Source organism: Mustelus asterias, chromosome 9 (assembly GCF_964213995.1).
Source record: "Mustelus asterias chromosome 9, sMusAst1.hap1.1, whole genome shotgun sequence".
Classification (NCBI taxonomy): domain Eukaryota; kingdom Metazoa; phylum Chordata; class Chondrichthyes; order Carcharhiniformes; family Triakidae; genus Mustelus; species Mustelus asterias.
The window spans coordinates 23,263,385-23,289,999 of record NC_135809.1 but is presented as its reverse complement, the minus strand read 5'-3'; the positions used below and the strand labels follow the sequence as shown (position 1 = coordinate 23,289,999).

Below are 26,615 nucleotides of genomic sequence, written 5' to 3'. Positions count from 1 at the left end.
CTACACAGAATCATAGAATCCCTACAGTGCAGAAGGAGGCCATTCGGCCCACTGAGCCTGCACCGACCACAATCTCACCCATGCCCTATCCCCATAACCCAATGTATTTACCCTGCTCATCCCTCTGACACAAAGGGGCAATTTAGCATGGCCAATCCACCTAACTCACACATCTTTGGAGTGTGGGAGGAAACCCACACAGATACGGGGAGAACGTGCAAACTCCATACAGACAGTCACCCGAGGCTGGAATTGAACCTGGCTCCCTGGCACTGCGCAGCAGCAGTGCTAACCATTGTGCCAACGCAACTTTCCCTGAGTTTCCTGGACTTCCAAATCCCTGGGAAAACTCCCCACCATGACTGTATGTGAAATTATTCATTGTATTTGGCTGCTCTGGGAAATGCAATGGGGCGCTATATAAATGCAAATTGCTACAGATGGAAAATGTCAGAAGTAACTTCAGCAACCTCACTGTACTCTTGTTTTCTTTACTGCATAGAGGGGAACAGGGAAAGCAGGGTGTGGGATGGGCGGAGGGCATGACTGTCTATGTGGAGATTGCATGTTATTCCCGTGTCTGCGTGGGTTTCCTCCCACAGTCTAAAGACGTGCGGGTTAGGTTAACTGGCCATGCTAAATTGCCCGTTAGCAGGGTAAACACATAGGGTTATCAGGATAGGGTGAGATTGTTGTTGGTGCAGGGTCGATGGGCTGAATGGCCTTCTTCTGCATTGTAAGGATTCTATTAATATATACATATAATACCAATTAGCCTTTCAATGCTTTCTGGGGCAATTAAAGAAAAAGATTTGCAGTTTTATGGTGTCCTTCACAACCTCAAAGCACTTTAAAACCAATGAAATACTCTAGAAGCGTGATCACTATTTTAATTCATAGAACACAGCAGCCAATTTGTGCACAGCAAGCTCCCACAATGACAACAATCAGCAGCAGATAATCTGTGCGCGTGGTGTTTACTAAGGACATAGTTGGCCTCGACACTGGAGAAAACTCCACCGCACTTGCTTCTGAGAATGTTACCATGGGAACGTTTACATGATCCCGAGGAGGCAGGTGGGCCCTCGGTCTAACATCATTCTCCGGCTCTCTGCACTGACGTGTCAGCCTGTGAACGGAGGCACTGGCTGAATGAGACACTGTCCAGTTAAGCAGCAGTCCTTTAAGCTGCTCAAAGTGTACTTAGATGGCAACATTAAATGCAGCACCAAGGCGGGTTCCACTTCACCATGATGCCATGGCTGGAGTGTAAACAGAGCCACATTAGTCTTCGGACTTCACGTTACACTGGAAGCTGGGGAGACCCAAACTGCTGATCCGACACAATGAGGTCTTAACCTCATTGCAGCTGTGATTTCCAAACTAACCCAGCTAGGAACATCACAATACTGTGACATTGGTTGGAATTCTCTGACATCAATCACCCCACCACCGCTGGCAGCGAGAACGGAGAACTTGAGGCTCGGCCAAAATTCTGTCCACTGCAGCAGGACTGGAGAATCCCAGCTGTGAGCGACGTCGTGGAATTCTGACCATCGTCTTGATCGGGGGCGGCATGGTGGCACAGTGGTTAGCACGGCTGCCTCACAGCGCCAGAGACCCGGGTTCGATTCCCAGCTTGGGTCACTGTCTGTGCGGAGTTTGCACGTTCTCCCCGTGTCTGCGTGGGTTTCCTCCGGGTGCTCTGGTTTCCTCCCACAGTCCAAAGGTGTGCAGGTTAGGTGCATTGGCTGTGCTAAATTGCCCTTCAGTGTCAGGGGGACTAACTAGAGTAAATGCATGGAGGTTTTGGGGATAGGGCCTGGGTGGGATTGTGGTCAGTGCAGCCTCGATGGGCCAAATGGCCTCATTCTGCACTCTATGATCCTAAGTGGTTCTCCAAGTCCCTCAAAAAAGATCAAAGTTACCCCTCTGTAGCCTGTGTGAAGGATGGAAGTTTACATATTGTATCATCCAACTGTTTCCAATCTAACATGGTTATCTGGGTCCTCGAGATACCACGTGTCTTTTGAAATGGCCCCAGAAACAGGCAGGTCCTTTGGACATTGAGCGATCGACCCTCCCCCTTTCAAAATAGTGTCAGCCGATTACAGGCTGCTGAGGCTCCTGACACGGGTTTGAAGCTGTTAGCACCAAGCAAAACAGGTTATAATCGGCCACATCATTTTTCACTACCATTCCACTCATTAGTATCTTGGTTCAATCCCAGTTCTTCTGACAGGTTGATTCCTAACAGCTGGGTATGGTGCTGAAAACTGTTGGAATCCACTGCCTTAATTAGAGTAATTCAAACGACAGATCAAAATCACCAGTTCTATGGAGCAAACTGGAGCAATTCTTTATAAAAACAGAATAAATCTGCGGAGTGTGAGAACTACTTGGGGCTCCACAGTTTCTCAGCCACTCCAATAAGGTTATGTAGCTCTGTTGCGGTTATCCTGCGTGCGAGAGTGGGCACTGTCACACCACGTTAGGTGTCTATGGCCTTATTCTGGTGTTCCTTTTTCTCTCTCTGGGATATCCTTTCATTATCTGGATGTTTGGCAGTGCCGAGTTAGGCCCCGCTTTGCTGTGTTTAATCCTACAGCGTTTTCCATTTGCGGTGTAGCTCTGTCTCGGTTATCCTGTCGGCAAGAGTGTGCACCGCTGTGCCATGTGCCCATGGCTATATCCGGTTATCCTGATATCGCCCACTCTTTGAAATATCCTTTCATTATCCGTGTAAAAGGAGGTGCCAATGACAATAAGTAATCTGAACTAACTTTCGATTTTTGAGAGTCTCTTTTTGTACGTACTTGTGAAAGATGATTATTCGGTGCTGTACGGGATTTTTGGGGTTTGTTGCATTGTGTGTTAAAAATGGAAACATTTTCAATCGGGGAGGTGAGGGCCTAGTGGTATTATCGCTCGACTATTAATCCAGAAAGCCAGATAATGTTCTGGGGACCTGGGTTTGAATCCCTCCACGGCAGATGGTGGAATTTGAATTCAATAAAAAATATCTGGAATTAAGAATCTACTGATGACCATGAAACCATTGCCGATTGTCGGAAAAGCCCATCTGGTTCACTGATGTCCGTTAGGGAAGGAAATCTGCTGTCCTTACCAGGTCTGGCCTACGTGTGACTACAAAGCCACAAAAATGTGGTTGATTCTCAACTACCCTCTGAAATGGCCTAGCAAGCCACTCAGTTAGCTCACCACCACCTTCTCAAGGGCAACTAGGGGCGGGCGATAAATGCTGGACAGCCAGCGACACCCATGTCCCACGAATGAATAAAAAAAAGTTTAAAAAAAGAACAGAGCAGCAAATAACTAATGAAAGGTGAAGGTTCAGGATCAGTTACATAGTCTGTGTAAGCCACAAACATCCCTTTTGAGATTGGTTATTTTTTGACTATCATAGAACATAGAACAGTACAGCACAGAACAGGCCCTTCGGCCCATGATGTTGTGCCGAGCTTTATCTGAAACCAAGATCAAGCTATCCCACTCCCTATCATCCTGGTGTGCTCCATGTGCCTATCCAATAACCGCTTAAATTTTCCTAAAGTGTCTGACTCCACTATCACTGCAGGCAGTCCATTCCACACCCCAACCACTCTCTGCGTAAAGAACCTACCTCTGATATCCTTCCTGTATCTCCCACCACGAACCCTATAGTTATGCCCCCTTGTATTAGCTCCATCCACCCGAGGAAATAGTCTTTGAACGTTCACTCTATCTATCCCCTTCATCATTTTATAAACCTCTATTAAGTCTCCCCTCAGCCTCCTCCGCTCCAGAGAGAACAGCCCTAGCTCCCTCAACCTTTCCTCATAAGACCTCCCCTCCAAACCAGGCAGCATCCTGGTAAATCTCCTCTGCACTCTTTCCAGCGCTTCCACATCCTTCTTATAGTGAGGTGACCAGAACTGCACACAATATTCCAAATGTGGTCTCACCAAGGTCCTGTACAGTTGCAGCATAACCCCACGGCTCTTAAACTCCAACCAATAGAGGAATTAATTAATTATATTCCCTCTGAATGAATTTTTAAAATTCATTTGCGGGATGTGGGTGTCACTGTGTGGGCCCACCATTTATTGCCCATCCCTAATTGCCCTCCATTTCAGAATCAAGTGCGCTGTTTTGGCTCTGTAGTCTCATGTAGGCCAGACTGGGCAAGGACGGCAGATTTCCTTCCCTAAAGGATAGAGTGAACTAGATGTGTGTTTTTAACGGCAATAAACAACAGTTTCATGGTCATCAGTTGACTCTTAATTTCAGATTTTTTATTGAATTCAAATATCACCATCTGCTGTGGCGGGATTCGAACCCGGGTCCCCAGATCTTACTCAGCGTCTGATTACTAATCCAGTGGCCATACCATTACGCCATTGCCTCCCCCTGAACAAATACCGCATCATATTTATTGCTCAAGAAGCACATAAAACTCTTCTATGTGCCACCAAAATGTAACTTATATCAAAAGCAATTCTGAATCGAGTTAATGCTGACATTGAGATGAGAATGTGCTAATATAAGAATCTCAGCTTCCAGACCCAGCTCTTCTCAGTCCACTGGAAAAGGAGGGAGAAAGTGTTGAAGAGCCCCAGGTTATTTACCCGCCAGAAAGCTCCCAAATCCTTTCAACTGTGATTTTTACTCAGGCTTCTGGAGGGGTAGCTAAGATGCCTGCCCAAAATCAGCAAGCCTTTCTTGAAGTGTGCAGATCCAGGATGATTCTAACTCGGGCCCAAGTGGGAAAGTTGCTGCAGCTTCCTCAGCAGGCTGAAGTCAGGATTGAAATGTGCTGGGAAGGTGAACAAGGCCAAAACTTTCCTTTTTGGGGCCTTGATGTCGTTCCTCTCCATCGTCTCTTCTCTGGGGTATTGTTCCAAGGGAACTGGAACTCTTCATAGAATCCCTACAATGCAGAAGGAGGCCATTCAGCCCACCGACAACAATCCTACCCAGGCCCCATTCCTGGAACCCCACATATTTACCCTGCTAACCCCCCTGACCAAGGCTCAATTGAGCATGGCCAATCAACCTAACCTGCACATCTTTGGACTGTGGCAGGAAACCGAAGCAATGGAGGAAACCCACGCGGACACGGGGAGAATGTGCAAACTCTGCACAGACAGTGACCTGAGGCCGGAATTGAACTCAGGTCCCTGGTGCTGTGAGGCAGCGGTGCGAACCACTGCCACCGTGTCGCCCGCCTTGTTTCTCCTCAGGAAATCTATGGGCTCCTCTGCCTGGATGTTGTTGTAACCCCCACCCCACCCTTGAGAGGAAGGCAGACTGATTTGATTTACTGTCACATGTATTGGGATACAGTGAAAAGTATTGTTTCTTGCATGCTATACAAAGCATATCGTTCATAGAGTACATAGGGGAGAAGGAAAGGAGTGGCTGCAGAATGTAGTGTTATACTCATAGCTAGGGGGTAGAGATTGAAATAGATAGAGTTTATAAGAGTAAGAGTTTTAAAAGCATAGAAAGAGTAAAAGATAGAATTAGAGGATATGCTGGGGGCAGCTCGCAAGAAGTCACCACGCGCTGGCACCATCTTGAATTATGTACCTTCCCCACCTCTGCCTATGTGGTGACAGGTGGCCAAGACCACCTATTTTGACACCGGCAGAGTGCTAGTGAGGCACACAAGTTAGCATAGCTCAGATCTCAAATTTTCCCAGAACATACAATCTAAATTCCTCATGTCCGTCACACCCTGCCTCCACAGAACCCTATCCCTCGACAGAAAGTCTCCCAGGTTTAAAACTGCCCCCCAGCATTTAATAAGTTACAGGAAAAATGTTTATTTTGGAGAGTTAAAGGGTGGGGCAGGTGCTACAAGCATTAGTCTCCAAACTGGGAATAGTTTACATTTTAAAAACAAGCGTCTCTGGCCAGGATTCTTCACATATAAATCATGGAAAGTTTCAAAGAATTCTGATTCACTTCCTTCCCTGTTTCTTTTCTGGTTATATTGCGACAGGGAGCATGAGTGACAGATTTGGGTGAAACTGGTTTGGAGCAGTTACCCAAGCAGGCAGTGAGAGGGAGCCAGATAAATGTGCACAGTTGGACGGACGCATGTAGGGAAACCCCGGGGTTATTTCACTGCATCTACAGATGTTAATGCAGCTCCCTCACCGCAGGGCTCGATGGTGTCTCTCACAAGACTCTCCAAATGATAGCAGCAGCAGCCGCCACAGGGGAAACAAAACTATCAACACAAAAAGAGAGGGGAAAACACAAATGGAAGACAATTTCCTGCCTGCAGCCTTCCCGCCCCCAACCCTGAACTGAGGTGAGGAGAAATTTCTTTACCCACAAAGGCTTACCCATCAAATGTTGCCTGATTTCAAGAAGATATAGCTCTCGGGGCTAAAGGGATCAAGGTATATGGGAGGAGGGGGGGGGAGATCAGGATATTGAATTAGATGATCAACCATGATCAAGATGAATGGTGGAGCAGGCTCGAAGGGCCGAATGGTCTATTCCTGCTTCTAGTTTCTATGACCCCTTCCCCAAAAAAAGATGGTCTCTGCTTCCTCCACCCCTCCTCCCAAAATAAGATGGCCTCTGTATCCTTACATGGCTGTGACCTTTCTTAAAAATAACTACTACCTAATCTTTTGCTTTGACACGTTTGTCATCAGTCAAACCTGTCCAATAGCAAGTTAACTGCACCTCAACCGATGCATGAAAACTGAACAAATCACTAAGTCTGCAGCCTCAACTGCCCCCATGAGTGGTACTTATCTAGACTAGACTGACCACCTTATCAACTTCTAAAATCTCAAGCATGAATCCTTACAGTGCAGCAAGAGGCCATTCAGCCCATCAAGACTACACTGACTCTTCAAAAAAGCATTCCACCCCCTCCACCCTATCCCTGTTACCCAGTATAGTAACTATGGCTAATTCATCTCACCTAGACATCTTTGGACACTAGGGGCAATTTAGCATGGCCAATCCACCTAAGCTGCACATCTTTGGACTGTTGGACGAAACCGGAGCACCTGGAGGAAACCCACGGAGACACGGGGAGAATGTGCAGACTCCGCACAGTCTGACAGTCGCCCAAGGCTGGAATCGAACCTGGGTACCCGGAGCTGTGAGGCAGCAGTGCTAACCACTGTGCCACCCCAACCTCATTGAAGAATTAAAAATTGCATTTTGTGGTGTACATTTTGTAGACTCATCTGTTGGGCCCGAATGACAGCATCATGTTTACTGGGAGGACAAAACGGCAGTGAACTTCATGTTTGGAGGCAGAGATGGCCCCCCAAAAACGCAAGTATAACTTCCTCTTTAAAATATCCTTGTGGGGCCACGAGCAGCAAATGTGCTCCTCTGGGCCCCAGAACAAAACTCTTAGACCTCCCCCTTCCAACACATTGCACCTCCATTCACAGGGAACACATGGGACATTTTGACAGCTGATCCCACGCACCGTAACTGTGTGGCCTTGGGGGCCATGTGAATGTTGCTTTTTAGTATGGTTCCCATGTACTTCGAATTTCAACTAAGTCTAACCTTTTAGCTCCAATCAAGGCTTTCGATTGAAGGAGAATTGGGATTAGTTAAAAAATTGCTACATCGTACAGGTCACCAGTTTCAAACGAAATGGGTTAAATTTGTTGCAATGAAAATGGAAGGTCAATAATTATTCATTTGTTCCATTAATAAAAGCATTTCTTAGCCAACCCTTCCTTCTCATTGCCAATTTCAATGAGTGTTAACTGCTTTGGGACTGTTAGCAGCACATGGTCTGCCTCTCTGATTGCAAAAAAACCGTAAACTATATAGAAATTCAGCTTGGTCCTAAATACATGCATTGGACAGCAGGCATGGAGAAGCTGGAACAATGTTTTTTACATACATGTACAGGCTTCACATGTATGCAAGTAAATTTTATTCATGTGGTAACATGCGGCAACCAATTATTCTTTGTCAAAAGTAACATCTTCTGCACATTCTCAAGGTCCCACCCCTGCAAAACAAAAACAATTTAAAAAACTACAAAAAGACTTACAATCCCTGCAGTGCAGAAGGAAGCCGTCAAGCCTGTACCGACAACAATCCCACCTAGCCCCTATTCCCGCAACCCCACGGATTTACTGACACTAAGGCGCAATTTAGCATGGCCTGTCAAAATAACCTGCACACCTTTTGGATGTGCAAAGTACTGTTCCCATTGCTAGAAGGGTCGCAAATGACAAGGGATAGAATCCCTACAGTGCAGGAGGAGGCCATTCGGCTCATCAAGCCTGCACCGACAACCATCCCACCCAGGCCCTATCCCTGTAACCGCACACATTTATCCTGCTAGTCCTCCTGATACTAAGGGAAAATTTAGCATGGCCAATCAACCTAACCCGCACATCTTTGGACTGTGGGAGGAAACCGGAGCACCCGAAGAAAACCCACACAGACACGGGGAGAATGTGCAACCTCCACACAGACAGTGACCCAAGGTTGGGATTGAACCTGGGTCCCTGGCCCTGCGAGGCAGCAGTGCTAACCACTGTGCCACCGTGCTGCCCAAATAAGACTTGAGGTGCTTTCCAAAAGAGCTAAAGGTAACACGACCAGACATGTTTTGTCGTCGCTGGCTCTGACCTGGAATGCATCGTCTGGTGGAGGCAGATTCAACTGAAGCTTTCAAAAGGAAATTGGGCAAGTGTAAAAGAGGGAAAAAAAGATTGCAGGGGCAGAGGGAAAGAGCAGGAAAGTGGAACTACCTGGACTGGCCTTGCAGAGAGCTGACATGGACACAATGGGCCGAATGGCTCCCTGCTGTGTTGTCAGTAATTACCATTAAAAACTTCAACTTTAAGTAATTTTTATCCATGCAAGTGTAAACATTGACGGAAATGGTTTACTTGTTCATATATCAGTTTCTAGTTTATTTGTGCACGTAATGAAGGAAAACAGAAAAAAATCACAGGGACGGGTGGCACGATGGCACAGTGGTTAGCACTGCTGCCTCACAGTGCCAGGGACCCAGGTTCGATTCCCGGCTTGGGTCACTGTCTGTGTAGAGCTTGCACATTCTCCCCGTGCCTGCATGGGTTTCCTCCGGGTGCTCCGGTTTCCTCCCACGGTCCAAAGATGTGTGGGTTAGGTGGATTGGCCGTGCTAAATTGCCCCTTAGTGTCAGGGGGACTAGCTAGGGTAAATGCATGGGGTTATGGGGATTGGGCCGAGGTGGGATTGTAGTCAGTGCAGCCTCGTTGGGCCAAATGGCCTCCTTCTGCACTGTAAGGGTTCTATGATTCTCAAGTGCCATCTAAATGTAGAGGACTTGGGACCATGAGGTATCTGCATAATCTCTTTAGACATTTTGGTTAAATGAGAAGGAAAATCACTTTTCCAGTGGGAAAACCCAGTACATACATTACTGAACTCGGACAGGTATGATAAAAGTAATCCTGGTTAGGGTCTTTCCACAACCTGAAGATAGATGTCCTATAATTGATAAAAAAACCAAAAACAGAACCGATATGATACTTAATCCATTTAAGCTATGTGGGGAGTCTCAAGATTGTTTAGTCTGGAGGAGATTTAGTGGAGATACCATTCACAATTCTTTAAGAGAGCAAATAAATCAAGCCCCAATCTGTTTAGGATTTCCACTAACTCCAGAGTCAGGGCCATAGAAACATAGGAAATCTATGACATTACCGGAGGCCATTCGGCCCATCATTTTGGTGCTGGTCCAAAAAAAAATGTTCAACACTGATCCCACCATCCAGCTCTTAGACTGGTAGCCCTGTAGATTACAGCACTTCCAGGCTCATATCCAAGTTTTTTTTAAAAAATGCAATGAGGGATCCTCCCTCCCCCATCCTTTCAGGCAGTGACTTTGAGGCACCCCCAACCCTGTGACAATATTTCCCCTCAGTTCCACTTTTGGGCGGCGCGGTGACACAGTGGTTAGCACTGCTGCCCCACATCGCCAGGGTCCCGGGTTCAATTCTGGCCTTGGATCACTGCATGTTCTCCCCGTGTCTGCGTGGCTTCCCTCCGGGTGCTCCGGTTTCCTCCCACAGTCCAAAGATGTGCGGGTTAGGTTGATTGGCCATGCTAAATTGACCCTAGTGTCAGGGTAAATATGAGGGGTTATGGGATCAGGGTCTGGGTGGGATTGTGTTGGGTGCAGACCCGATGGGCACTGTAGGGATCCTATTCTATGATTCATCCATCTGCCAATTACTTTAAATCTCTCTGCTAAAGGAAACAGGTCCTTCCAAAGCACTGCATCCTGGCCCCGTATAATTTTATATGGTCTTAAGCTCAACCTGCTTCCAACAGGTTAGATTTCAAAGATGCCAAAGTGTGGAATGGACTGTGCAAGGAACCAGATGTGGGAAAATTAGATAAATTTTTGCGAGGGACCGAAAGATATTAGCATTCAGGGCTTCTCCGATAGACTACAAAGTCTTTTTTGACCTTGTGTACGAATAAATACATTTCTGGTGCATTTTTGATATTTGTCCAGCCACTCTGACTCACTAATGGACCCTGGAGAGCGGTAGATCTGCCACTGGGGGCTTATAACTCTTCCCATTTAATCCAGATATTTCTGCAAGCCAGTGCCCAAGTGAGTAGAGTGATCTCTGCTCGTCAAGCAGGGGAAAGATCACAAGTGCTCCCGCTAGTTGTGTTCCTACACGGAGCGGACACGCACGCTGTACTGCACAAACAGAAAACCTATTCTGCGGAGACTTGGGATGGAGACTCTTGGAGGAGGTGATGGGATTTCCATGTGTCAAGTTGACTAAACAAAATTCACAAGGATTGTGAATCAGTGTGGAAGATGCACCCCTAACTGTTCGGTTGGTGAAATCAGATACTTACTGCAGTGCCAGGTGGGAGGGAGAGGCCAGGATCTCTGCTATTGAATATTGTCCCCAGCTAGAAAGCGCATGCGTGGCTCCCACTTATGAACGAGATCAGGAATGTCTGCGAGGGACTCAGTAATTGAACGGTTTGTCAGTATAACAGGAACAGGACCCCTTTGGAGCGTGGGTGGGGGAGGAAGGTAAAGGAAACAATAATATTTCACCAAATGTATTAAATAACTCCTATAAAACAAATGTGCACATGTTTCCTGATGTCACTAATAGTTAATGCTGGGAAATAAAATGTCCCATTTAAAAAGAGACGTCCTCAATATGGAAGACAAATGTTGGAAGTCTATGGAGGGTTAACCAGAATTGCTGGTACTATAATATCTCCCATAGCTTATAGCCAAGGAATTGTAGTAATGCTGATGCTTTGAAATGAATGCAGACATTATGCTGTTCGAGTCCTGTGTGTTTTTGACATTGATTCTCAACTGAGCAGTGCGTTTCTTTAGGATCGGGACATGTTAGCTTCAGTCTCCTGACTTTCCCGCCACTTGGTTTATCCTCACTGCACCAACGAGAAGGTGAACCAACTGTGGAATCAGCCTCTCCCTTTCCAGTTACCAAACTCTTCCGATGTAAGAAAAGGTTAGCTGAAGTAAAAAGGCCATGTGTATGTAACCTCCAGAAACCCCAAAGTCTACAACAAGATCAGAAGTTTTTTAAACTGATCCAGACTACCACATGGTAAAGACATCTGTTAGGATACAGTAAAGGAAACAGATGGAAAAGGAAGAGATTCCTCAGAATGTAGTGTAAGATTTACATTATCCTCCATGAACTTCCATGTAGTCCCCATGTTTATACAATTTATCACTATTTCCTCAGACAGCTGAGATTAGGAAGCCCACATGAGCTCATGTCCTTCTTATTAACTCCAACTTAGAAAGCAGTCCAGGCTCTCCAACTCCTTATTCCAGATATCTGTTCGCCTAAACCTTATTCTAAAGCGCTCCGATTACAATAAAAAGTCCACACTACCTGAGCAGGCTTCTTCTGGACCTCTTGCTGTGGCTGAGGGGGGGGGAAAGAAACAAAGTACAGTTAGATTCCATCAAGCATTCATGCTGTTTTTCACTTTCCTTAATTGTAAGCATAGCAGCACGTCAAGTACAACATAATGCGGAACAACCTTGGCTTAATATTCACAGTCAAATACATCCTTCCAGAACACTCCCACCCGTCCCGCAAACCTCTCATTTCTTGCTAACCTGTAAACAAGCACCTGTATATCCCTGAATCCCCTCAAATCAGAAATGTTATACTAAAGGGGGGAGGAAAAAAAGGGCTTTGGTTGCGCAGTCTGAATTCATTTGACTTCTGCATGCCGTGGCTAAGAGAAATGCTCTGAGGGAGCTGCCAGTTCACTGACTTTATTTTCCATGAATTAGGTCCTGACAGTTCAATGAGGGGAAAGACAATGTCTGAATCAAGGCCAGCGCTGGCTCTGAGCCCAGTATGTGTCAAAGTAATTTTACCAGCTGCCCTCCAAAAAGCACTCAATCCTCCCCTAATCTCAACAAATGGACCATCCATGACTGCAGAGACAGAACAGGGCGGGGGCAGGGAGCTCGCTATTGCTTATCCCCCCCCACCCACCCTCCTCACCCCAGCATGGAGTAAACTCCCGGCCAGGCCCCGCCATCTGATTTTTATGAATGGTTTCAGGAAAACAGATTGAGTGCGATATATTTCTAATTGTCATTCACGAAAAAAAAAAGGCAGGATTTACACATTGCTTCGAAACCTGGTAACAATTGAAGTCGCAGACCTTATTAACAAGTGCCTCAGGTTGTAGCCAGAGTTATTGGCTTTCTGGGTCCTTCCGAAAGATTTAACCCTTTAAATACTCGGTTCCCTCGCATCAAAAGGAACAGGATTTGCGAGGACAACACCCTCTGGCCATTTTGCATTGTTGAAATATATTGTTTAATACTGTGCGAGACCAAGTATCAAATTGCACACTGTACTAATTTATACCAAAAACAAAGAAATGCTATGCCCGAAACGGTTTGAATAGTGCAGCGAGGGTGAAATCCAACACCGCACAGTGATAGTCGTATTGTTGCTTCAATGAAATTGAGGTAAAGTCTTGGAAGCTCTTCAAATCATACTTAACAGAAAAGGAATTTTCTGCCAGTGCAAAATGACCTCGAGGCCAAAGCCCTGTGCAGTTAGGATTTCTTTAAAATGCCGCACGTTTTGTTCTCGACACACTCCAACTTTATTATTCTAACAAATCTGCAAGAAAACCTCCCATGTCCCCAGACCTGGAAGCAACAACAGTGCAACAAGTGGTGGGTATACAGCCCCGGGCTGCTTTTTGTTAGCTGCTTGGTATCCCACTGGAGCAGCCACTGGGCGCACTCGTTTTCCAGTCTGTTGTAAGAATGAGCTTCACCATATCCTAGACTGGAAATGAGACATCTTTTCAACTCAATGGAATTCTGAATTAAAATGTTCAATCTAATTAAGGACAGTAAGAAGTCTCTCAACATCAGGTTAAAGTCCAACAGGCTTATTTGGTAGCACGAGCTTTTGGAGCATCGCTCCTTCATCAGGTGAGTGCCTGATGCGCTCCGAAAGCTCGTGCTACCAAATAAACCTGTTGGACTTTAACCTGGTGTTGTGAGGCTACTTACTGTGCCTACCCCAGTCCAACGCCGGCAACTCCACATCAATTTAATTAAGGGAAGAGAAAAAATACTTCAGAAAAAAAAATATAAGAAGCGAGAAATCCATTATGTTGCTAAAGACAAAAGCATTGCCCGTTAAGCCATTCCAAGCTTTTGAGTACAAAAACCGAAAATGCTGGAAAATCTCAGCAGGTCTAACAGCATCTGTGGAGAGAGAGTAGAGCCAATGTTTCAAGTCTAGAGGTTGCCCCTATGTAGTACAGTACTTTTACCAAATGATTGGAAATTATAATAGAGCCAATACAAACATTGCCTCGTTATTCCCTCTACATAAATGTTTTTGTAGGTGCTGGTTTTTGGAGGGTTAAGACAGTGGCAGGATTTCTTGCTCCTTGTGCAAATAGTGCCATAGGGTCAGTAACACAACGTCTCATCTGGAGGATGTCACATCCATAATGCAGCACTACCTTCGAATTGTGCTGAAATGCCAACCCACATGAAGCGCTGAAGTCCCTGTGTGAGTAAAGAAAGACTCTTTCAAGACCACATGATGTCGCAAAGCGCTTTAGAGCTAATGAACTCTTGATGCAATGTCACTGTTGTACTGTAGGGCACCGGCAGCCAAGTTGCACGCAGCAAACTCCTCCTGCGACCAGATAATCCATTAGTGATCTTGGCTAGGTTTCCCGGCTCCCCCCCTGCGCGGCAGGTTTTCCTGTGGTTGACGTGTGAGTTTTTGGCCGCTGGTGGGATATTCTGGTCCTGCCAAAGTCTACGGGCATTTGTGTGGCTCACCCTGTCCTGCCGCGGGGGCAGGGGGGGGGGTTTGACTTTGGCGGGACCAGAATATCCTGCCAGCAGGAAGGGCTGGAAGATCCCGTCCATCAATTAAGGGTTAAGTATTGACCAGGATACCATGAAGCCATGCCCTGGTCTTCTTCAAAATCGTGCTGTAAGGTCCTTGACATCGGCCCGAGGAGGCAGATGTCTCATCTGTCAGCACCCTTCGACAGGGCAGTGGTCCCTCAGCACTGAACTGGAGTGTCTGCTTAGATTTTAGGGCCCAGGTCTCCAGTGTGGGACTTGAACCCACAGCACTCTGACTCGGAAGCAAGAGTACTACCCAACTGAGCCACAGCTCCCACATGGGTGAAACCCATAGCTTTTCCAGCCCTGAGGCAAGCTGCTGCCAACTGAGCAATGAAGATATTTTTTCCCTGTAGATAACCCTATTTGGAAAGTTTTAAAATAAATAAACAATTCACAAATAACACAAGTGCACACTCTTTCCAAACAGTTCACCTTGATGCACATTCCTTCCAATCTTCGCTCACCAATGCTGCACCCCACTGTAGCCATTAGACACTCTTCTGTCTGATTGTTATCTCTGACAAGGAAACAAAGACAAAACCTTCACTCGACACCTCGCTGTCCGGTGTGGCTCAGATTAGGTGCGTGGAGATTTTAAACATGCATTCATTCTGACTCTTTGGCACTGGGTATTAGTCTACGTAATCACGATGTGGAGATGCCGGTGTTGGACTGGAGTGGGCACAGTGAGAAGTCTCACAACACCAGGTTAAAATCCAACAGGTTTATTTGGAATCACGAGCTTTCAGAGTGCTGCCCCATTAGCAGGTGAGTGCTACTGATGAAGGAGCAGCGCGCCGAAAGCTCACGATTCCAAATAAACTTGTTGGACTTTAACCTGGTGTTGGTGAGACTTCTTACTAAGTAATCACTGCCACCAATGCTGCTCCTCATCTCTTTAGGCCCAGGCATTCCTTTGTGCTTTGTTGTATCACAAATATGCTGTCGGTAAACATGCCAGCATTGACGCCAACAGCGGTACTGTTTGCTCGGAACGCATTTTTGTGCAGCCAACCCTCCCCACCTGCCTGCTTCCTCCTAAAATGATCAATGTATTGGCGCTGCTATCCTGTGCCACTTGCGCGGTAGTGTTTGAATGTTGCATACTTTACACGTCCGAACATCAGAGAGTTCCTGTTATAAAGTTTAAAACTCCCCTGGCCACGAAAGATGAAAAGGAACACTTCAACAGCTGTGTGCAAATCAAAATATTGTGGCAATTTTCATCCTGACTCCAACCAAGTCAAAACCACTGTCTAAATTACAAAGGAGAATTCTATCAATGCAAAACTTGCAAAATTATGCCTTCCTTCATCTTTGGAATTAGGTTTAGGTCAGTTGCTTTAGAATGTATTACAACGACAAGGCGGCGTATGGCATGCTGGCCTTCATCGGTCGGGGCGTTGAGTACAGCAATTGAAAAATTATGTTGCATCGGTATAAGACTTTGGTTCGGCCGCATTTGGAATTTTGTGTACAATTCTGGTCGCCACACTACTGGAAGGATGTTGATGCGTTGGAAAGGGTGCAGAAGAGATTTACCAGGATGTTGCCTGGTTTGGAAATGATCAATGTATTGGCGCTGCTATCCTGTGCCACTTGCGCAGTAGTGTTTGAATGTTGCATACTTTACAAGTCCGAACATCAGAAAGAGAGTTCCTGTTATAAGGTTGAACAAACTTGGATTTTTTTCATTGGTGCGTCAGAGGATGAGGGGAGAGGTTTGCAAAATTATGACAGGCTTAGATAGAGTGGGTAGTCAGTCTTTTTCCCAGGGTTGAAGTGTCAATTACTCGGGGGCATTAGTTGAAGGTGAGAGGGGGAAAGTTTAAAAGAGATATAAGGGGCAAGTTTTCCACACAGAGGGTGGTGAATGCCTGGAACGCGATGCTAGAGGAGGTGGTAGCAGCAGATTCTATAACAACATTCAAGGGGCATCTGGATAGATACATGAATGGGCAGGCAACAGAGTTATATGGACTATATAGAGGCAAGAAAATATTAGATTAGAGAGGCATCTGTGTCAGCACAGACACGGTGGGCTGAAGGGCCTGTTCCTGTGCTGTACTGTTCTTTGTTCTAAACATCATATCCAGAAGCTGGAAAGCATCTCCACAACTTACACTCAATTCAATTCTGCACAGGCAGAGTGATAAATAGATGTTATTCGTCATTCACTAGTGATTTGTGCAGTGATAAGAAGGTGCCGCCTAAATCAGACTGATTTTAAACTGATCAGCTTCCTCAGAATGGATCGGAAAAATTATGCATCAGGAACCTTGGGCAGCATTTTCACCCCACCCCCACGGAACCGGCAGTGGTGGTGGTGGTTCGTCATTGGCCGCCATTGGCGGAATCTTCCGGCCCTGCTGATCTCTACTGCGTTGTGTGTGGCTGGCCTGCCCTGTCGCCGGGGAAGTTTTGACGGGAGTCACCTTTGGCGGGACTGGAAGTTTCCACCAGTGGGAAGGGCTGGAAAATCCCACCCTTTGTGAATTCTTCTGAGGTACTCTTCCCCATTCGGGGGACTTTTAAACTGAATTGTATTTAAACACACGTCAGGTGGGATTTTACGGCTTTGAGACACCAGAAATTCCCACCCGAGGTGAATGGACATTCCCATTGTTCCCCCCCCCCCTTCGCCCGCTCCGATTCTGTGGCGGGCGGGGTGGCAGCATTCCAGTAGCCATCCCTAACAGAATGGAAACTAAAATATAAAAACAGATACTGGTCAAAAGTACCATTTTTCTCTTTCCTATGTTACTAATGCACAGCAACAGCTCCAAGTCAATGTCAAAAAATGGCCCTGATTTTACCGGCACAGCCACCTGAGGCTGGTAAGATCACGCCCAAGGCCAACAGGGAATGCCGTTCAGTGAGCCTCGCCCGCCCCGATTTCGGAGTGGCTGTGCCAAAAAAATCAGGGTCAATGTCTTTTACAAAATTGATGAAATATTTGTATAGACCTGAACAAATAAGTGATTTGGTATAAAAACAGCCTTGTTCATAAAATGTTTAAATCCAATTCTCATCCTGTGCTATTTTACACTCACAATCTCTAACAAATGTAAATGAGATTGAAACCAATTTAGTTGAACTGACACAGTTGAGGCAACATTTCATACAAATTAATTTGTATGAGATTTTTACACTCATGTGAAATGTCAACCCATTCTATAAATATTATTTCATGTGGTGCTCCTGCCCACTGTAATCACTTCCGCCATGCATTCCCACTTTGTTATCTTTTATTTATGCATTTTGCAAACAAATAGAATCACAGTGCAGAAGAGGCCCTTCGGCCCATCGAGTCTGCACCGACACTCAAGAAACACTTGATCTCCCACCTAATCCCGTTTACCAACTCTTGGCCCACAGCCTTGAATGTTATAATGTGCCAAATGCTCATCCAGGTAATTTTTAAAAGGATGTGAGGCAACCCGCTTCTACCACCCTCCCAGGTAGCACATTCCAAACCGTCACCACCCTCTGGGTAAAAAGTTTTTCCTCACATTCCCCTAAATCTCCTGTCCCTGACCTTGAACCTATGTCCCCTCGTGACTGACCTTTCAGCTAACTGGGACAGCTGCTCCTTATCTACTCTGTCCATGTCCCACATAATCTTATACACCTCAAAGAACAAAGAACAATACAGCACAGGAACAGGCCCTTCGGCCCTCCAAGCCCGCACCGCTCCCCGGTCCAGGATTGAATCCTGAATCCAGGATCCCCGCCCAATTTTCCAGCCTATCTACATACCAATATCCTATCCACCGAGCTGTCCCTCACAGCTACGATGCTTTGTTCATTACAACCTATTAACTCACCCCCACCCCCCCATTCCTGACCATGTGATCTCCAGGGAGAGGCGAAAACCCAGAGTGAAAAACCCCAGGGCCAATATGGGGAAAAAAAAATCTGGGAAATTCCTCTCCGACCCCCTGAGGCGATCGAAACGAGTCCAGGAGATCACAATGGCCCTGATCGGAAAATGCTTCCCAACCCTAGTCATTTCCACTTCCACGAACACCATATGAATTCCCTGCCCCCGAGACAGGTTCCCAACTATCCGCAGTACTATCCTCGATCAGATCACAGCTCTGTCTTTTCTGCTCCAGTGTAAATAACCATAGCCTATCTAATCTCTCTTCATAACTTAAATGTTCCGTCCCAGGCAGCATCCTGGTGAATCTCCTCTGCACCCCCTCCAGTGCAATCACATCCTTCCTATAATGTGGTGACCAGAACTGTGCACAGTGCTCTAGCCATGGCCTTGCCAAACTTCTATAAAACTCCAACATTTTTAAAAATTCATTCGTGGGACGTGGGTGTCGCTGGCTGGCCTGCATTTATTGCCATCCCTAGTTGCCCTTGCTATGAGCTGCAGTCAATGTTCTGTGGGTTGACCCACAATGTCATTAGGGAGGAAATTCCAGGATTTTGACCCAACAACTGTGAAGGAATGGTGATATATTCCGAAGTCAGGATGGTGGGTGACTTGGAGGGGAACTTGCCAGGTGGTGGTCTTCCCATTTATCTGCTGCCCTTGTCCATCAAGTGGAAGAGTCGTGGATTTGGAAGGTGCTGTCTAAAGATCTTTGGTGAATTGATGCAGTGCATCTTGTAGATAATACACACTGCTGCTACTGACCGTAGGTAGTGGAGGGATTGAATGTTCGTAGATGTGGTGCCAATCAAGCGGGCAGCTTTGTCCTGAATGGTGTCATGCTTCTTGAGTGTTGTTGGAGCTGCACCCATCCAGGCAAGTGGGGAATATTCCATCACACTCCTGACTTGTGTCGTGTAGATGGTGGACAGGCTTTGGGGAGTCAGGAGGTGAGTTACTCGCCACAGTATTACTAGCCTCTGACCTGCTCCTGTAGCCACTGTGTTAATGTGGTGAGTCCAGTTAACTTGCTTGTCAATGGTAACTCCAAGGATGTTGACAGTTGGGGGGGTTCAGTGATGGTAACACCATTGAATGTCAAGGGGCAGTGGTTAGTGTCTCTTATTGGTGATGGTCATTGCCTGCCATTTGTGCGGCGTGAATGTTACTTGCCACTTGTCAGCCCAAGCCTGAATATTGTTCAGATCTTGTTGCATTTGAACATGGACTGCTTCAGTATCTGAGGAGACACGAATGGTGCTGAACATTGTGCAATCATCGGCGAACATCCCCACTTGAACATAACTGGAAAAAGAAACACCAGGGCCATACTGAATCGACAGACAAGTGGAAGATAAATCGAGGATCAATTGAATCAAAGTGAGGTGGGGATTGTTGTTAGGGCACCAGGAAAGCAGCTCGTATTCCCAGCTATTCAGAGAAATGCATGATTTCTCCATCGGCAGACTGGAGTCAGTTGCTTGTCGCTTAGGGAGCAATTCCCTGAAGATGGATCAACGAAGGAAATTAATGAGAAAAATAGCAGAGGGTCGGGGACTGAAAAAGTCAAGTTATTTAATTTACCAATATAAGAATTTAGCAATGTAAAATATTTCCGCTTACAGGGTGATTTTATTTCTGATGAGATGGTCTTTCAGAACCTAACTCCATCTTTTACATTGGCTGCAAGGGTGGCACAGTGGTTAACACTGATGCCACACAGCACCAGGACCCGGGTTCGATTCCCGACTTGGGTCACTGTCTGTGTGGAATCTGCACGTTCTCCCTGTGTCTGCGTGGGTTTCCTCCGGGTGCTCCGGTTTCCACCCACAGTCCAAAAGACGTGCTGGTTAGGTGCATTGGCCATGCTAAATTTTCCCTCAGTGTACCCGAACAGGCGTTGGAGTGTGGCGACTAGAGGATTTTCACAGTAACTTCATTGCAGTGTTAATGTAAGCCTGCTTATGACACTGATAAAGAAATAAATAAAATAAAACCTGATTCGCTTAATGGTGTTTCATTTAACGTTGCACTTTTCAGGAATACAACTACAGTATTAAGCAAGGAGTTACTAACTAGTCATAAATCCAGTGGTGGTGATTCTCCTTAATCAGCTAGCGTGTGATACTCTGCTCCATTGCAAAGGTTCCCAACCGGTGTGTCATGACATATAAAAGGTCGGGAACTACTGCTGTATTGGAATGCTCTACAACGTGTGGGGGTGAAAGGTGACGCGTTCATGGGGGCTTTCTCCCTAACCCATTGACAAATGGGTTAATGGTTTAATGTAAGCCTACTTGTGACTAATAAATAAATAAATCAGAGTGACAGCCAGGGAGCCAGACAAAAGGGTGTTTTAGTGACTGGAAGCCAGGGTCTAGTGGTGTACACAGTAAGAAGTCTCACTTTACCAGGTTAAAGTCCAACAGGTTTATTTGGTAGCACAAGCCACTAGCTTTCGGAGCGCTGCCCCTTCATCAGGTAAGTGGGAGTTCTGTTCACAAACAGGGCATATAAAGACACAAACTCAATTTACAAAATATAACGTAAAAATAATGTAAATTGAGTTTAGTGTCTTTATATGCCCTGTTTGTGAACAGAACTCCCACTCCAGCTGACGAAGGGGCAGCGCTTCGAAAGCTAGTGGCTTGTGCTACCAAATAAACCTGTCGGACTTTAACCTGGTGTTGTGAGACTTCTTACTGTGTTTACCCCAGTCCAACGCCGGCATCTCCACACTAGTGGTGTACCACAGGGATCTGTGCTGTGTCCCCTATTATTCTTCATTTATGAAAACAGCATAGATGAATGTGTGGGGGATAGGATTAGTAAGTGTGCACACAGATTTGACCGGGTGGTTGACAGTGAGGCTGAATATCTTGGGCTACAAGATATATTTAAGATAGTCAAATAGGAAGATAAGCAGCAGATGGAATTTAACGCTGAAAAGTGAGAGGTGATATACTTTGGAAGGAGCAATTTGACAAGGGAGTATTCAATGAATGGCAGGACACTAGGAAGTTCGGTGGAACCAAAGGACCGTGGCGTGTTTGTCCACAGATCTCTGAAGGCAGGAGGGCATGTTAGTAGGGTGATGAAGAATGCATATGGGAAACTTGCCTTTATCATTCGAGGTATAGATTACAAAAGCATGGAAGTCTATAGTTTTGGGGTTGGTGGGAAGTGAGGATGAAAGAATGAACATAGAACAGTACAGCACAGAACAGGCCCTTCGGCCCACGATGTTGTGCCGAGCTTTATCTGAAACCAAGATCAAGCTATCCCACTCCCTATCATCCTGGTGTGCTCCATGTGCCTATCCAATAACTGCTTAAATGTTCCTAAAGTGTCTGACTCCACTATCACTGCAGGCAGTCCATTCCACACCCCAACCACTCTCTGCGTAAAGAACCTACTTCTGATATCCTTCCTGTATCTTCCACCACGAACCCTATAGTTATGCCCCCTCGTAATAATGAGATGGAGACTGATGAATGGGGGCAAAGATGGAGAAATTGGTTCCCCTCTTCATGTGCTCACAGGTGGTTTTGAGGTTCTCGAGAGATCTGCTGCTAACACAAAACCATGGATAAAGATTCTGAACTGCTGGGGACCTCACTGTTATAAAGGTCAGTAAAGTCACAAGGACTGACACCTAGCGGCCAGGTGAAATGCAGTCAAGGTCATCACATGACAAGTCCCCTAGAATACCTTCAACCAGAGTTTGCAACCCTGGTTTCCAGTCGTTAAGACACTAACAGTTTAGATTTCAAAATAAATAAATATATAAAGTGCTCAAAGGTAAATATAATTGCTAATTTATACTGACTGTAATCAACCACGGTTTAACAAAAAGTGATCAAGACACAGCCCTGATTCCTTCAACATGCATGTCAATGTTCATCAATGTCGACCACATAGGGTGCCACAGTGGTTAGCACTGCTGCCTCACTGCACCAGGGACCCAGGTTCAATTCCAGACTTGGTTGACTATCTGTGCAGAGTCTGCACATTCTCCATGTCTGCGTGGGTTTGCTCCGGGTGCTCCGGCTTCCTCCCACAGTCCGAAAGATGTGCAGGTTAGGTGCATTGACCATGCTAAATTCTCCCTCAGTGTACCCAAACAGGTGCTGCTGGAGTGTGGCGAGTAGGGGATTTTTACAGTAATTTCATTGCAGTGTTAATGTAAGTCTACTTGTGACACTAATATATAAACTAAATTAAAACACTGGGATGGCAGCCACCATACAGGCAAATACACCAGTATATACACTAAATATAATGGATAACCTGGAGCAACTTCTGTTCCTGGTTTAAATATCATAAAAGTACCTTAATGAGGTTAGTGTCCGTGCAGAGATAGTGGATATCTGGCAATGGTCACAGCATTTTTGCTCCAGTCTACCAAATTCCGAGCAGCAACATACCTCCATTTTAGGCCTACCCTCTTCAGTTCCTTCCTCTAACAGCCTGGTTCAAACGCGTTCTACACTGGCCCTTGATGAGAGCATTCAAGTTGCTGAACAGTAGCAAATACTCTGACAGTACATGATAAATGAAAGCGCATTACAAAACCGTGCTAAGTTGTTTAGCTGACATCATAAACCAAGATAGCAGAGATTTTGTGGTTGCAGAGAGACAAAAACCACCAAGTCTGTTAAAGCATTGAATGCAATCCAAAGATCATCAAATACAATTCAGCTAAAAGACTAACCACAGTCTGTATCACATTACCACCGCAGCAGCTTTTGTTCAAGCTGCCATCAACTTTGCCAAACTGATTGCTATCAGAGCCCTGTTTCCCATCAGATAACGTGTTCAAAGTAAGGGTATTTTACGCAGTAGGTTCTGAGAAGCTTTCGTGGTTTGATCATTGAGGTGCGCACACCAGGATCCGTGTGGCAACACCAGAGATCGTGTAATGAACTGCGGGATAGGTCAGCCAATATCCCTTTATAGGACAAGTTCACACGGGAAGACTGTAAAATAAAACCTGTCAAGTCACACCTGCAGTCTGAAGTGTACTTTGAAATCTGGACTCACGCCAAAACTGTGCATATATTAACTTAGCTCAGCCCTTCATTGAAACTGCACCTGTATGAACCGACTGCCGATAAATGAGCAATTTCATCTCCGCTTCATCACTGAACTGGGGAACCACAGGTTCCAGCAAAAGCTGGAGATTCTGTAACATTTCGAAGACAGTGTTAAAATTGGGTTATCTGATGGATCGAGAGGAAAGGATAGAAGTGAGAGAGAGAGAAAAAAAGAGAAATAAAACAAATAATTTTTGAGAAATGGGTTAGATAGACTTGCAGAACGTGTAATAAAAGTATACTAAAATGCAAGTTTAACATAATTCAATGTTTCTCCTTCTTTGATGTTACTATATTAAAAGGAAGTTGAAAGACCAGGTTGAATGCACTTGGAGGAAGAGCGGAGGGCACAGAATGTACTCTGGGACATGCAACGTCAGTGTCCATCACTGAAAGTGGTTCAGGAGTATCACAACTGAACGAGTCCTGAATGACGCAGCTTCTAGTCTGGATGGCTGGAGAAACAAAGCAAGGGAGTAACCAACCTGGCATCAACCCCACCAATCTGCCTGTCACAGATGCATCTATGAATGACCGTCATGGCAGCAGTGATACAGTCCCTGTGGAGATAAATTCCTGATTTTATCTCAAGGACAACATCCTTTAAAGTTTATTTATTAGTGTCACAAGCAGGCTTACATTAACACTGCAATTAAATTACTGTGAAAATCCCCTAGTTGCCACACTCCGGCGCCTGTTCGGGAGAATTTAGCATGGCCAATGCACCCAATCTATGCGTCTTTCGGACTGTGGGAGGAAACCGGAGCACCCGGAAGAAACCCACGCAGACACGGGGAGAACGTGCAGATTGCGCACAGGCAGTGACCCAAGCTGGAAGTCAAACCCGGGTCCCTGGCACTGTGAGGCAGCAGTGCTAACCACCGTGCCGCCATCCATCATGTTGTGTGGCACTAACTTGCTAAGCGAAAGATTAAGAACAGGGCTAGCAGAGGAAAACTGGGCACCCATTAGCTGCTGTGAACCATTAGCAAATGGGATTGTAGACCACTAACAACTTGTAAACTCATGGTTCAGCTTACTTCTCTATCAAACCAAGTGTAGAGTATACCAAAAGTACCATCAGATACCATGTGGCAGCCTGGTGAAGCTAAAACACAGGATTACATGCACGCTAAACTGAAAAGGCAGCATAACACAGACAGAGCCAAGCAACCCCAAACCAACTGATCAAATCAAAGCACTGCAACCTTGCCACATCTAATCACGAACGGTGGTGGAAAATTAAGCAACTGATGAGTAGGAACCTCCATAAACAGTCCCTTTGTCAATGGTGACAGGACCCAGAACAGTGCAAAAGACAAGGCTTAGGCTCACAGCATTTTCTGAGATCCTCACCATCACACACACCAGTCTTAAGCCAATTTCATTCACTCTGCGTCAAAAAAATGGCCGAGTGTACAAGACACAGCAAAAGCAATGAGTCCTGACAATACCCTGGTTGTGATGCTGAAGACCTATGCTGCAGAATTATTGCTAACCCAGTCTAAACAGCTCCAATGCAACTACAGCACTGGCATTTACCCGACAACTTGGAACAAGTCAAATGCTTCCCTGACCAGACTGTCAAAAGTAATTTGGCTGCTTGCCTCATCATCACAACTTTCAAATAAGCACCAAGATGTAACGTGGCTGATGGTGAGAAAGGGCCCCCCATTAGATCTTAAACGCAAAGCACAGATTTCAACCCTGTACACATTCCCCCACAACAGCCACCCTGAGGGCTGCTGTCCACGTCCTTCCCGAATTTACAAAGAAGGGCCAGAGAAAGATGCAGTGATTTTTGTCGAGGTTCATTCCGAGCAGCTCCGAGAAGCAGGATCGTGTGTTCTACGGGCTGCTCCCAGAAACGCACACTGAGATAAATATCAACTGGTGCTGGAGGACCATTTAAATCCGTGAAAGATCCTCTTTGGTCTGGCCGAAAACTGCTGGTCTTCCAGTGGATGGAGTTGTCCACATCTGGCACATTCCACGATCCAGGACGACGTGTTAAGGGAGGCACTAATGCTTCGGGGAAACTACTGCAGAAGCAAAATGTGGAAAGACCATTGTCAAAGGCCATACAGCCATAGTGGACTGAAAGGCTGGAAACCAAGTAGAGTCCCTTAGACTGCATGTTTGACATTGACGGTAGCACAGTGGTTAGCACTGCTGCTTCACAGCCCCAGGGTCCTGGGTTCGATTCCCGGCTCGGGTCACTGTCTGTGTTGAGTTTGCACATTCTCCTCGTGTCTGCGTGGGTTTCCTCCGGGTGCTCCGGTTTCCTCCCACAGTCCAAAGATGTGCGGGTTAGGTTGATTGACCATGCTAAAATTGCCCTTGGTGTCCTGAGATGCGTAGTTTAGAGGGATTAGCGGGTAAATATGTAGGGATAAAGGAGTAGGGCCTGGGTGGGATTGTGGTCGGTGCAGACTCGATGGGCCAAATGGCCTCTTTCTGCACTGTAGGGTTTCTATGATTTCTATGAATGTATGTCAATATCAAGAATATCGCAACCGTATTGAAGCTCCTCTGAGGGCAATATGCCGGATGGGGAAAAGATGAATTTTATTGCACCTTCTGTAATTTCCAATTTGAAATGTACTTTTACAAGTTCTCTGAATAAAATATATTTTTGGAATAAAAAAAATCAATGTGGAAATTTCCTGGGAATATCCAGTCTACACAAAAGTAGGACAATTCCTACCAGATCAGTTACTTCTCCATCAGCCTACACCCAATCATCAAAGTGATTGGAGTTGGCAACGATATGATAAAGGCAAAAATACTGCGTATACTGGAAATCTGAAATAAAAACAGAAAATGCTGGAAAAACTCAGCAGGTCTGGCAGCATCTATGGAGAAAAAAAACAGAGTTAAAGTTTCGAGTCCGTATGACTCTACTTCAGGTTTGAAGATCTATTATGATAGATTTTAGAATCATAGAATCCCCATGGTGCAAAGAGGCCATGTTATCATGTACTCAATGATAACATTGGAATCTGTTATAATGTAACCAATGGTGATATGCTGTGAGGGTCAGCTGACTAGGTATAAATAGAAAGGAGATGGGGATTGTGGGGAGCTTGTGTGGCTCAGGGCGTGGCCTGAGTGTTGGTGTAATGACGTTTCTTGATTAAACCTTTATCTTTGATTTACTTTCTGAAGTTAGTTCTTTTATTGCTCGCAACTGAAG

The 26,615-nt window shown here is 45.7% G+C and overlaps 1 protein-coding gene across 1 annotated transcript in view; it reads right to left on the bottom strand.

Annotated features, from left to right (window-relative positions):
• Positions 1-26,615, bottom strand: part of hmga2 (high mobility group AT-hook 2) — a 144,638-nt gene that overhangs the window by 7,805 nt on the left and 110,218 nt on the right. The window contains exon 4 of the mRNA XM_078221106.1: positions 11,913-11,945. Coding sequence (XP_078077232.1) covers positions 11,913-11,945 — 33 coding nt within the window. The remainder of the gene's footprint in view (positions 1-11,912; positions 11,946-26,615) is intronic.